We start from the raw sequence: 12,265 nt of genomic DNA, 5'->3' as shown, positions 1-12,265 counted from the left end.
CCGGGGAGGATGTGGTGCAATCATAAAGCGGTAGTTATATGTATAGGAGATGAACGCCAGCCGGTCTCTCTGCGTCGACGCTTTATATCGTCTGCCTGTCCCGGTGAAGCCTGCTAGGCAGATATCATTCTCCCTCCAGGCGTCTGTGATGCCGGATGACGACGTTGGTTGTACGGGAGTTGGAGTTGATCTCGAAGATGATGCAGAAGCTGTGGCGGTGCAGGCGAACAACTTACCTAAGCGCGGTTGGAGATAAATCTGATCAGCAACCACCGCGAGAACTGACGAAGAGAGAGACGCAATTGTCAAACGGACAGGCCTGATTATGAAGCGAATCGGCCTCCAGGCGCAGAGAAGGGCCCAAGGCTCGGTCTGCCAGCTTTGCGCCTTTTCAACGTCCTCGATCTCACGGAGGTTTACGCCCTTTTCGCCGCGAGCTATCAACAGGAACAGTCTCTATACCACCAGCAGAGCTGCTGCTCTACCTTCTCTACGGCGGAATGAGGTTGCATATCGGTATTCGTCGACCGTGGCTAAGAGCCAGCGCGCGTCTCACAGTGACTACGGCGTTCGAGAGATAATCTCCCACAGTGATTCGATAATATCAGGCACAAGCATCCCGTCAGAGGAGTCGGTTATAAACATTCTCAAGCGGAGCCAGGCCGTTGTCGATGCTGCTCAAACAGACGCTGCACTGTCAGAAGCCCGGTCTGATGTCAAACCCAAGAAAAAGGACGCAATCTCGTCCCTCCTGGAGCTTGACGACGAGGGAGAACGAACTCAGGCACCACAATCGCAAAAGGAAGACCCAAGCATAGCTACATCAGCATTGTCGGACATGTTGAACAACTTACTGCAGGATCCCAAAGTGTTCATATCACCCGAGATACTGAGACTCTATACTTCGATCCAATGCCAGCTCAAGAAGGCAGACCATATACCCACAATCTTCACCCTATACGCCAATAAACCCTCCCCGCGATCCAGCGGCGACACGATATCATACCATCCTGCGAACCCCAAGAGCCCGAAGAATGCAATCCCTTCAACCATTGCTGACCAGGCTCTAGAGGTGGCGATGGAGCAGCTTAACCTTCCTCTGGCCCTAGCCATCATCGACAGCGCATACTGCACACCCGCCTTCTACCGTTCTAAAATACTCCGGAAAGCTTCTCTCCCCGTGGCCGGAATGCTGGCAACACCGCCTGCAGCCTGGGCGATATCAACATACCTTTCCACGCTTCAGAACACCATGGACCCTTCCACTGCTAGAGGGATCTCGTTTGCAGCCATCCTTGCGTATGTAACGTTTACTTCAGCCGTGGGAGTAGTGGCGGCTGTCACTGCCAATGATCACATGCGCCGAGTAGTCTGGATTCCAGGTACGGCGCTACGGCATCGCTGGTTACGAGAGGAGGAGAGACAGGCGTTGGATAGGGTTGCGCAAACATGGGGCTTCAAAGACCCGTTGATGCGAGGTGAGGAGGTAGGTGAAGAGTGGGAAGCCATACGTGAATTCATCGGCATGAGAGGTATGATCTTGGATAAGACTGATCATATGGAGGGTATGGAATAGACCTTGCCTATCTTCTTACCATGTTCCTGTATTTATATATCCACTGTATTTCTACGCAACCAAATTACAGCGCAATAAGAAATCACACTTTACTAGGAAGAAGTTATGTCATAAGTTCTCATTGATCGAGTTAATATTTTGGCATTTTTTTTTTTTAATTTTCAAAGATCAGAACCTAGCTACTGAAAGCCTAGTACACTCTCTTTGGTGGGGACATGGAAGCCTTGATGGTAAGACTTCCAACGTTCTGCCAACCCTTCTTCAACAGGGAGACGAGGTAGTTGATGGCCAACATGATGTTGGCAATGAGCTCATCCTCAGTCATTCCGACGTTGCCAATAGCAACACCAAGGCAAAGTTCCTTCTTAAGCTGGAACTTGATGGTGGACTTGACGTCGTTCATCTTGTTGTTGAGATCCTCGTTGTGGGAGACGGGGGTAGGGAATTTACCGGCTAATCGACAAGTTAGTTATATTGCCGACAAGATGATTCTTAGGACGGCAATTACTAACCTTTGGAGAGACCGGGACCCAAGAGACGAGGAATCTGTCGGACCAAGGAGTCGGAAGCGAGGAAAGCATCGTACTTGCGGGCGAGCTTCTTGATGAGCTTCTTGTTCTTGTTGAGCTTCTTCAAGTCGTCAGAGGACATGGCATCGACGCCGAGATGCTTAGCACGATCGATATCGTGCTGGTCACCGAGAACGCTATACGAATTAAAACCATCCGTCAGCAGACCACCCCCAACCGTATTCTTTTTCTCTCTCCTGATATATCTCTCGAAGCGTACCAGATGCTCATTCTTGGGCGAGGAAGGGTAGGCAGCTTGATAGTGCCGGAGAAACGCTTGTCACGTTGAGGGTCATAGTTCTTCAAGCCGATCTGGAGCTCGACGGTCTCAACGAAGTTTCTCTTCTTCTCGTTGTGAGAGTAGTCCAAGAGCTGCTGGACGTTGGTACGCACTCCGGCTGTTCATCATAAGCTGGTTAGCAACATTCTTCTTGAGCTCGATCGCTCACCGCGACTCGTTGACGGGTGGCTGGGAACATACCGACTGTGATTTTAGACATGGCGAGTACAGTCTTCCAGAAGAATACCTTGAAAAGAGATTCTTATGGTGAGGATTTGCGCGTTCTCGTTGCAAGTTTCGATGTTGAAATTTCCTTTTCTGGCTTATCTCGAATTGTGGGATGCCCTAACGCGCTAGCCGTATCTAGATTAGGGCTAAGTATGTCACGTGTATTTGATGTTACATAATCATATATCCGAGGCTCTTTCCTAAAAGGGAAACAGAGATATCTTTCTTCTTTTCTCTCATTTTCAACATATCTATAGTAGTAAACGTCGATGAAGAGTTTCTTCCCTGATTCAACATCTCGGCCATACTCATGTTAACTTCACTTTACTTCTCTCAAAGTCTCACTCCATGCCATACCCAAGGGCGCAACCGGCCTGGCCCCTATACCTTCGAGGTCCGGCCCTGTCTCGACATGACAGAACCCGCACCTCTCATACAATCGTATAGCAGCCACATTGTCATGTTCAACAATCAGACTGACGTGCAATCTCCTCACCGACTCCCGCCTTGCATTCTCCCGTGCGTACTCGATCATCGCAGAGATCAGCTTCTGCCCGATACCGCGCTTCGTTGCCTCCGGTAGGACAAACATCGAGACCGCAAAGCTCGTAGATTCAGCATCCTTCAACGCACCCGCTGCCTCCGGCTGCATCCAAGCCATAGACAAGAAGGGATCCCAGGGGTATTTCGTCTTTGCATCTGTTTCGTACACCTTCGGTCCGAGTAGGACGACCATGCCCATCCAGTCGTTGTTCTTTAGCTTTTCAACGTCGTCATCGGCTGCATTCTCGTTTTCAACGCTGACCGCTACGAAGGTTCTTGACATTGGGTTTTCTAGACGTTGGGCCCATTCGAGGTCGGTGAAGGCTCTCTCACGGTCATATTTGGATGAGAACGCCTCGGGGTATGTCTGCAGTGCTCTCAGCCGTGCAGTTCGATAACGGTTACATATCTCTGCCAGGTTCGAGGGGGCAAGTGTTCCCTGTGGAACCTGGATGATTTGATCCCTATCCATGTTGAGCAGAGTGTGACGGACCTGAAGAGACGCCGATTGTAGTCATTTCTCTGCCAGTTCCGGGCTTCAGCTACCTTTAAGTAGGACCTCTCGCTCTGATCGTATCGTCTGACTCACTGAGGGCAAGGATGAGATCTGACTTGATGGAGCAGCTATTCCACCTGCGCTGTGGGACCATCGACCCCAGACAAGATCGACTCTAGGAAACGCAGCCAGGAAGATTCGTATGATATCTGGCACGTAGCCTTATCTATACAACCCCAGAGCCACAGACGGCCACAACCATCTTTATATGAATGCTATAAGTAAACCATCCCTGTAGTCATAGTCTCGGGATAGATATCCATACTATCGGCCTAGCGTAAGGAAAAGCAACATCCGCGGCTCTATTCGCCTCTATGAAGCATCAAGAATTCTGGTGCCTAGGTCGAGGTTTGGTCGATGTGTCCTCTTTGCGTCCAGGCACACCACCATAGCAGACATAAAAGCGCCATCTCATCTCATCTCTATCTATTATATCTACTCTATCTATCCTCACTATAGATATACTCTCATCTACTCCGTATTCTATATCTGTGTTGTGAAGTCACGTTTTCGCTGGGGAATTTTTTTTCCTACGCCATTCCTAGTTAGTGACGGAGGCTACGCTTGCCACCGAACTCCTCAATCCTACCTCTAACCCTTCGAAATTCCCAACTCCAACGACCGTCAGAGAAACAAAACATCCAGCGCCGTCAATACAGCAGCGCTCGCCAGCTTCACACTCCCAGCTCTGTTCGGACGCCCTGCACCGTCCGTCTCGCCCGCCGGTAAGTCGTCCCACGCTCGTCCAGCCAACCCCCTGTGCAAAGGTGTTCTCAAACGGCCGGCCTCACATCCCACCACACCACACCGCATAACACCGCACCAGCGAGCCTCACCACCAAGCTCGCCGTCTCTGCCTCTATCTCTCTCTTCTACGCTCTCTCCGCAGACGAGACGACTGGCCTATCTCTGCTGGCCTTTTTAAGCTTAACGCGTTCGTGGACTGACGGTATTCACAGCGTCTCCTTTTTTTTTCCTATAACCCCACCGCGACGTTCTCCCCCAAAACACCGCCAAGATGGGTATGTCATTTTCGAAACTGTTGGACAAGTTATGGTTCGGCAAGAAGGAGATGCGAATTCTCATGGTCGGTCTCGATGCCGCCGGAAAGACCACCATCCTGTACAAACTGAAACTTGGCGAGATTGTCACAACCATCCCCACCATCGGTAGGTCGCTCCGGTCGTCCCCAGTACAGTGCACAGGAGGCTGACGGGGTATCAGGATTCAACGTTGAGACTGTCGAATACAAGAACATTCAGTTTACCGTGTGGGATGTCGGTGGTCAGGACAAGATCCGTCCATTGTGGAGACATTACTTCCAGAACACCCAGGGTATCATTTTCGTCGTTGACAGCAACGATCGTGATCGTGTCGTCGAGGCCAGGGAAGAGTTACAGAAGATGCTCAACGAGGACGAGCTACGGGACGCCCTGCTCCTTGTCTTCGCCAACAAACAGGATTTGCCCGTAAGCACTGCTCTCTCACTGTGAACGCTAGAAAACGTACTCACTTTGTCGTTAGAACGCCATGAGCCCAGCCGAGATCACCCAGCAACTTGGCCTACAGTCCTTGAACAGACGTGCCTGGGTAAGTCCTTGCCTACGCTCAACTTGTTTTCGTAGCTAACCCAGTGTAGTACATCCAATCCACCTGCGCCACCACCGGAGACGGTCTCTACGAGGGTCTCGAATGGCTTGCCGGTGCCCTGAAGAAGGCTGGTCACGAGTAAATGCCTCTTATTTAATGGTTAATGTGAATCCTCATATCTGCAGACATTATGTGTATTATGATGATGCAGAAGATGGGGCTGGGACACGGGACATGTTTTTTCATAGGTCTTGTTGCTATCTTTCCTTATGCCCTGTGTGAAACAGACTCTTTTACATTTTTGTCCTTGGCTCTATCATCAGCTGTCTGCCTGATGCTTCCTCCCTACCTATACTCCCCTTGCCACTCACACATATTTGATAACTGCAACTCCTGGCCGACAAGAAAGGTGTCTAGGTGCAAGGACTCTGTGCTTTCCCATGCATTATACATTTATCAGTGGTCACGTCACTTTTACTTTCTTTTTCTTCTTTTCCCCTTTTCCCCTTCACGAACTGCAATGCCCTTCCTATCCAGTCCAGTGCTTTATAGTCATGCAGGAGTTACCTCTTATGTTTTTATTTCATATCGAATCCTTTTTTATGAACTGGTTTTTTCCCCTCCTGTTTTCAAAAAAGGTTTCTACTGCATCTCCTATATTTCTATCAATGCACTTCTCTGGTTGGTTCACGCCATACCTATAAGAATATCCTTCCCCCCCTTTTTGCTATTGACACCTTATTCCCCCAAGTTAAAACACATCCCTCCCACCTTGCTCTTGCATTCTATAGACACTCTGCTAGGTGAGTTGGTCCAAATGTAAAGAAATATCAAATTTGTTGTGGTTTAGACGTCATCTTCTCTTTCTTCTCCTACTACTACTACCACTGCCGCCCCTTTTCTACTCTGTTCCAATCACCACTGTAGTCCACCCACCATCCTGTTCTATGAAGACTATAATGTTCTTCATCTCGTCGACGCACCCATGGCTATGCCTATAAAGGACTGTTTTCCTGTCCTTCAGTTAATAGCCTGTCTATTAACTGTTGCCCAGAGACAGCAGTGTTGTTTACATCGTCCTGTCATAACATACCTACTTTTCTCAACTTTTTATGCCCTTTCAGGAGGAATGAGCCATCATTCCTGCACTCTCTTTATCTCCCTGGAGCCCTCTGCCTTCATCTAGCTTGCTCTAGATATCGCAGCTACTTTCTTTCCTTTTTCTATTATTGCCTCCCTTGACTCGACAAGATGAGTCGCGCATCTCCTGACTGGAAACCCAAAAAATCAAAGAGCGAGCAGCGAGACGATAGGAGAAAAGCAAGAAAACTGGAAGCCGAGTCTTTTGAAGACTTGACCAAACGACTCGGGACGCTGTCTAAGCTTCAGCAGATGCACGAGGAGCTGCGTGCGGACAAGTATTCCTGTCTCGGCGTCACGGAGTCTGACCTTGGATCGCCCGGCCATACGCCTCAGAAGTATCGTGATGCTTATCAGGACTTTACTGATCTGTACGGTCATCTTTTTGACGACGAGAATTCTATTGCCGGTACGAATGAAGACGAATATGAGAAACATACTGAGGATACTGACGAGGATATGGAAGATGACTGCAAATTGATGCCTCGCTATGCGCGCAAGAATAGGCCAGATGACGACAACGAGAGCATTGCCTCTGATTCTACGACTGCATCAGAGAAATACAATATGTATAACATTTCTGAATCCGTCCTGCGCATGGCTACCGGCTTTCCAGGCTGGGTCCCTGACTACGGCAACAAGAAGGCAAGAGAGTACGGCTCCAACTCCTCCGTTTCATCCGTCTCTCCTCCAGCAGATCGAGAGATGAAGGAATTTGGCTCTGTATCGGTATCCAGCTCGCCTCAGGCAAGCGTCGAGGGCATGGAGTGCGAATCAGACTTGTTATCAGAATCGGTTGAATCCGTCTCCCCTCCAGCACACCTCGGGGGCATGGACACTGACTCCGACTCGGACTCAGTTGGATCTGTCTCTTCCCCTACCGAGGTCAAGGAAATGGAAGTCGACTCTGACTCTAATGAATCTGAATCTATTCTTCCCAGCATCGAGTTCGACTACGAAACCGAGCGTCCAGCTGTCCAGCAAGCGAAAGACTCCGATGAAACACTCTCTGACTCCAATAATGAGGAAGATTCTGATGGTTCTATGTCAATCACCAGCACCAGCTACGATAGCCCTCGTCGTACCAACAAGCCCGTTAACCATCAGTTCTTCTATCTCCATCACCGAATGGTGAAGCGTGATGCTCCATTCTACGCTGTGAACGGTAATACCAAACGTCCAAAGGTGAGTCGAGTTCCCTCTCACTTCTCTTCCACTTTCAGCTAGCATCACCCCTTTATTTCCCCTCACATCTACATACGTTATATCTATTGAGGAAGTGCATGCTAACAAGCCGCTAAATGGCCATGACTTGAATAGATCGAAAGCCCAAGCCCATAGTGAATAATGTTAGCCCCTTTCTATTGGCCCTCGGTTACATATCGTGCCATTATCAAATCAGTTTCGGTCATCTGAGAGGCGGGGACGTGGTTTTTACAATTTTACTCTTTATTACTGGCTTCCTCTCTTGACTAGTTAGTCCCTACCAGGCCTTTGGTTGCATTTAAATTGGTCATCTTGTTTCTCAGGATAGATAGAGGTCGAAGTCATGTTCTTTAGATAGTTAACGTAGCAGGATACAGCTGACGCTCGAGGATAATTAGAAGCGGAAGTTAATGATATTTTCACTGTTCATTCATCACATTGTCTCCCTCCATATGTAACAATAGCTTTCATAAAATAAAAATGTCGTGGAACTAAGGATCATGGCCAAAGGAACGTATGATTACCCTGCCAGCACCGCCTTGCCCATCGCATGATCATTGAACTCGTTTAAATCACAAGAACCTCACTCTTTTCGCTACAGACTCTCAATTCATGACAGTTACTTGAGTATTGACAAAGCTCGCTCCCCCATCAATTCCACATTTGGCGGGTTTTTTAGGAGTCAACCAGCGAGGCTCTATCCCGTTCACCCACCAAGAGGCAGCATGGATAATCTTAACCACGCTGTCCAACTCCTCTAGCGTCCGGGGAGCATATATCATAACGAACCCCGTCGGTACTAGTCGAAATATCCACCACCAGCTATCTCGGGCAAGTGGATGACGCTCGCCCCAACCTCGTTCAATGACAAATTTCACATCCGCCGGGTGGAGAGTCATATGAATGCTCCCATCAATGGGGTGGGCGTGACAAACTTCTCCATTGCAGGTTACCCTGTTGGGCAAGTCGAGGGGCGTGAACAGGCCGGTGCTATGTTTTTCGAAACATGACGTACCCTCGTAGAGCCGGTCCGGATTGCTAAGAGCTATCTTTTTAATCTCCTCTCGCAGAGCAGCGTACATGAACGGCGTCGCTTGTTGGGATACCTGTCTGTGAGGAATAATTCCGGCAACCTGTGGACGAGGTCCAAAGCGAGTGGGAAGGTATTTCATGATTCCAGTTTGTGGGTTCAATGTCTCTGGTACACGGGGTGGTTTTAAAGCGTTTCTGAGTGTGAAAATGCTTAAGACGCATATCCGGAGGTATCCCATGGGAGTAGAGGGTGTCCCTCCTGGTCCCAGGGAGAGGAATTCAAGATATCCAGCTCTGATCCTGCGGAAGAGGAGGAACAAGAGTGGTATTGTCATAATGATAAACATCATGCTGTAGAATGGTGTATGGGTATTGTTGTTTTCCTGCATGTTGTTTATTTCTATATCGACTCTGAAGTCGATTGGAGGGCAATCAAAGCTCCACTGCACCTATACATAGTGATTCGATGTTACCTTGAGTCAATGTAAATATGACTCGGTATATATCATGCTTACCATTGAGTATTGCCACGAGATCGGAGTCTGTCAACTGGTATTCGACAAACCAACTTCTCTTTGGAGACATGCGAGTGAGCAAGGCAGAGCTGGCAAGCGTCTTAGGAATTGAGAATAAGAGCTGTCTAGGGTATCGAGGTAGCGACAGTGGTAAAAGATGGAAGCGAGAGTATGAAAACAAGCGGTCGTTGAATTAAAATATATCCCGTCTTCACGAGATCTGGCGATGGCGGTGCCCAAAAGGGAAGTCGACAGTCCAATCGCCGAAAGCACCAAATGCAGGAAAGCTCGACAGGTCATCAGCTTCGCAGCGCTGGCTGGCTATCATTTGATCGCCCTTAGCCAGGTGAGGCGTTACACTAGCTCGGGCTGAACATCCAGCAGTCGCTAGATTATTCGTACTACCGTTGAGAGAGCAATCGACAAGGCGCAAGCCGGAGAGAGGCCGGCAACTGTACGCAGTCTGACGCCACAAAATGGTATACTCGCGACTCCAGAGACGTTAAAGCGCGAGGATGCGCTTCATGAAGCCGAACTTGGTATATCGAGACTAGTTTTATCTCGTTCAGCAACCCAGTTAGACTTCTAGCTTGCCGTATCCTATCAACCGTACAGTTCCTGGCCTTGTAAGTTTCCAGTCTCGGGATCACGGCACCCTAGACGGAGGATCAAGAGTGTTCGCTGCCATGATACGTGGGCAATAGGCCTTCGAGACTTTCTCGCAGAGCTAATGGGCGTTATGGTTCTGGCTTAACCACGTCATATTGGCTTGCATGCCATGCGAAAACAAGGAAGAAGTCCACGTTTAAGCCTAAAGGCGGAATGGTGATAGGGCTGCCTCATTTGCAGAGGTAGCCCGTGGTTTATTTAAGATCGAATAAGACATGGGAGGAAATTGAAGCTGAAACTGCAGCAGATTTGAACTGACCAGACATCACCACGTGATGGTTATAGATATTTCTGGCTCCTTTCAACCCCTATCTATTCACCATTCTGTGAGGCACTATCACACAAGAAGCAAACCAAAGGGAACGGAGAGGGAACAGACATATGGTAACAAGATTCAATGCAAACTCCCTTATCAATGATATAGAGAAGGACTAATAGCTGACGATAGACTAGATACTTGTAGGCGAATATGCACAAAGCAGAATTCTAAAGCCTTATAGTTCTCATTAACCAATACATATTTAGTTAAGAATGCAAAAAAGAAAAGAGAAATAAGAAATTTCAAAAGCTTAAGAAATATGTGAAGGACAAAGAAGGAATATTTCGATACCGCATGGAAGATAATAATCACATAATATCAGAACCTGGTAGTTCTGCTGTGTCTGCGGTAGTAGATATCGGGCCCGTCTTCACCTCACCGTCGGAATCGAGTTTACTCCGGCGAGCCAGCATTTCTTTCAGATCACGGCTCATCGAGGGGCCAACCCCCATGCCCCTGTTGCCCTCGAGTTCAACCCTCCTGTCCATGTTGTTCTCGAGTTCCGCTGACCAGCTAGGCGAACCCTCCAGTTCCTGCTGCAGGAGGAGACCACCTGACGACAAGGGGCTACGAGGGCCAGGGCGGTTATGGAGGATGGTGATGGCAGAGACGAGGCTTTGGTGGCAGACCATGAGACGAGCGTACTTGTCAGCTGCTTTGTGCGAGTCCCTGAGCACCCAGAGGAGGCGGGTACGGATACGAACTTTCCCTTGCAACGTCTCGCGGTCGACACGACTGGACTCAAGAACATCAGCGACTGCGTGTGCGGCAGTGTCAGTTTCGGTGATGATACGATCCATCCACTCGCGTTCTCCAGTGTCAAGGCTCAGGTTTTTGAGTTGGTGGAGTCGGCAGGCCTCCCGCACTTCGTTAAGGATATGATTGACCGTCGTAAGTAGGTCAGTTGTCTGCTGTTCAACTGCCTGTAGCTTGAAGCCAGCCTTGACGGTAGCGACTTCGTACATCGCTCTCTTGATGTATTGCCTGTCCCCAAGAGATGGCTGAGGCGACAATTAGGCGTTTGGAAAATTTTCTTAAACCCGTCAGAACTTCCGGGGCGATCGTGCATGGCTTTGTATGCATTGTATATTCAATATTATGTCACTCCCTCCTCTCCAATTGCTGAATGTAACCTCCATACCGATTCAGAAAAATGCCGGTACGGACCATTCATTCCCCGGTCGAGATGCGAAGGGGTCTGTTTGATACAACAGCCTCATGCACTTCAGGGGCTAATCCCAGAACAGTTTCTTTGATCTCGGCCACTCAGCTCCCTCAGATTTGGCAGGCCGCGATTTATAACCAGTCCTCGTATGCATATACCCTCCAAAGGGGCCATTGGAGTAGGCGAGCTGGGGATCATAGTCACACGGCAAGCTACCAGTAGTAGAATGATTTTTTGACTGGAGATCATAGAATTGGCTTGGGGGCGGTAGATTAGGCTGTGGTATTGAGGCTAGACTAGCAGACTTTGCGGTTATTTATTTTGCTCATCCAACATCCTAGTAGCTGCTTCCCCTGCTACTCTAGGCATAGGATCGGTGTAAGAAGCAGTAAAATTTGGTAAAATTTAGGTTCCTTTTGACATGGGAAGGCAGAAGTAGTCAGTATGCCACATTTTAATCTGCCTAATTGCTGAAATGTGTGATAGGACGCGCCGCAGATTTTAACGGTCGATCTTGCGCAACTTTAAGAAGAAACTGGGACGAATTTAGAATAAATCAATGCTGAAGTTTTCCCCCTTAACTGCTAATGAGAAAGTTGGGCAGTATACCCTCTATTACTTACCTCCTTGTTTAGAGAGTTGGATCATGCGTGATAGAGACACCTGTGACCTGTAGGCTAAAGGCGTATGTATGTTATGACTCTTTCCACGGCTAGGTGGTGTAAGGGGTAAATGGAGTAATAATAATCAAAAGATATGTAGTTGACCGCACTAGTTTGAACATTCAGAAAATTTCGAGCCATCAATTGATTATCCAGGAGCGCGAGTGCAGTTGTGTGTGTTAGTCGATGTCGACAAACCCTCCGAGCAGTTGGAA

At 48.6% G+C, this 12,265-nt stretch overlaps 6 protein-coding genes across 6 annotated transcripts; 3 read left to right on the top strand and 3 right to left on the bottom strand.

Annotated features, from left to right (window-relative positions):
• Positions 1-325: 325 nt before the first annotated feature.
• On the top strand, positions 326-1,576 carry GIQ15_05554 (uncharacterized protein; the record flags this gene model as incomplete). The annotated part of the gene is made up of 1 exon (XM_033552971.1): positions 326-1,576. The coding sequence occupies one exon, from the start codon at positions 326-328 to the stop codon at positions 1,574-1,576; it is 1,251 nt and encodes a 416-aa protein (XP_033404115.1).
• Positions 1,577-1,766: 190 nt separating this feature from the next.
• On the bottom strand, positions 1,767-3,668 carry GIQ15_05553 (GNAT family acetyltransferase; the record flags this gene model as incomplete). Its single annotated transcript, XM_033552970.1, has 4 exons — positions 1,767-2,029; positions 2,089-2,282; positions 2,366-2,543; positions 3,011-3,668. The coding sequence occupies 4 exons, from the start codon at positions 3,666-3,668 to the stop codon at positions 1,767-1,769; spliced, it is 1,293 nt and encodes a 430-aa protein (XP_033404114.1).
• Positions 3,669-4,066: 398 nt separating this feature from the next.
• Positions 4,067-5,484, top strand: GIQ15_05552 (ADP-ribosylation factor; the record flags this gene model as incomplete). Its single annotated transcript, XM_033552969.1, has 5 exons — positions 4,067-4,100; positions 4,302-4,477; positions 4,946-5,221; positions 5,277-5,342; positions 5,392-5,484. The coding sequence occupies 5 exons, from the start codon at positions 4,067-4,069 to the stop codon at positions 5,482-5,484; spliced, it is 645 nt and encodes a 214-aa protein (XP_033404113.1).
• A 1,109-nt stretch (positions 5,485-6,593) lies between these two features.
• On the top strand, positions 6,594-7,709 carry GIQ15_05551 (uncharacterized protein; the record flags this gene model as incomplete). Its single annotated transcript, XM_033552968.1, has 1 exon — positions 6,594-7,709. One exon carries the CDS (start codon positions 6,594-6,596, stop codon positions 7,707-7,709), a length of 1,116 nt encoding a protein of 371 aa, XP_033404112.1.
• A 584-nt stretch (positions 7,710-8,293) lies between these two features.
• GIQ15_05550 (uncharacterized protein) lies at positions 8,294-9,109 on the bottom strand (the record flags this gene model as incomplete). The annotated part of the gene is made up of 1 exon (XM_033552967.1): positions 8,294-9,109. One exon carries the CDS (start codon positions 9,107-9,109, stop codon positions 8,294-8,296), a length of 816 nt encoding a protein of 271 aa, XP_033404111.1.
• A 1,422-nt stretch (positions 9,110-10,531) lies between these two features.
• On the bottom strand, positions 10,532-11,188 carry GIQ15_05549 (uncharacterized protein; the record flags this gene model as incomplete). The annotated part of the gene is made up of 1 exon (XM_033552966.1): positions 10,532-11,188. One exon carries the CDS (start codon positions 11,186-11,188, stop codon positions 10,532-10,534), a length of 657 nt encoding a protein of 218 aa, XP_033404110.1.
• Between the last annotated feature and the right edge of the window lie 1,077 nt (positions 11,189-12,265).

Source organism: Arthroderma uncinatum, assembly GCF_011692745.1.
Source record: "Arthroderma uncinatum strain CBS 119779 chromosome Unknown scaffold4, whole genome shotgun sequence".
Lineage (NCBI taxonomy): Eukaryota > Fungi > Ascomycota > Eurotiomycetes > Onygenales > Arthrodermataceae > Arthroderma > Arthroderma uncinatum.
The sequence above is the reverse complement of the archived record's forward strand: the minus strand, read 5'-3'. Positions and strand labels throughout refer to the sequence as shown.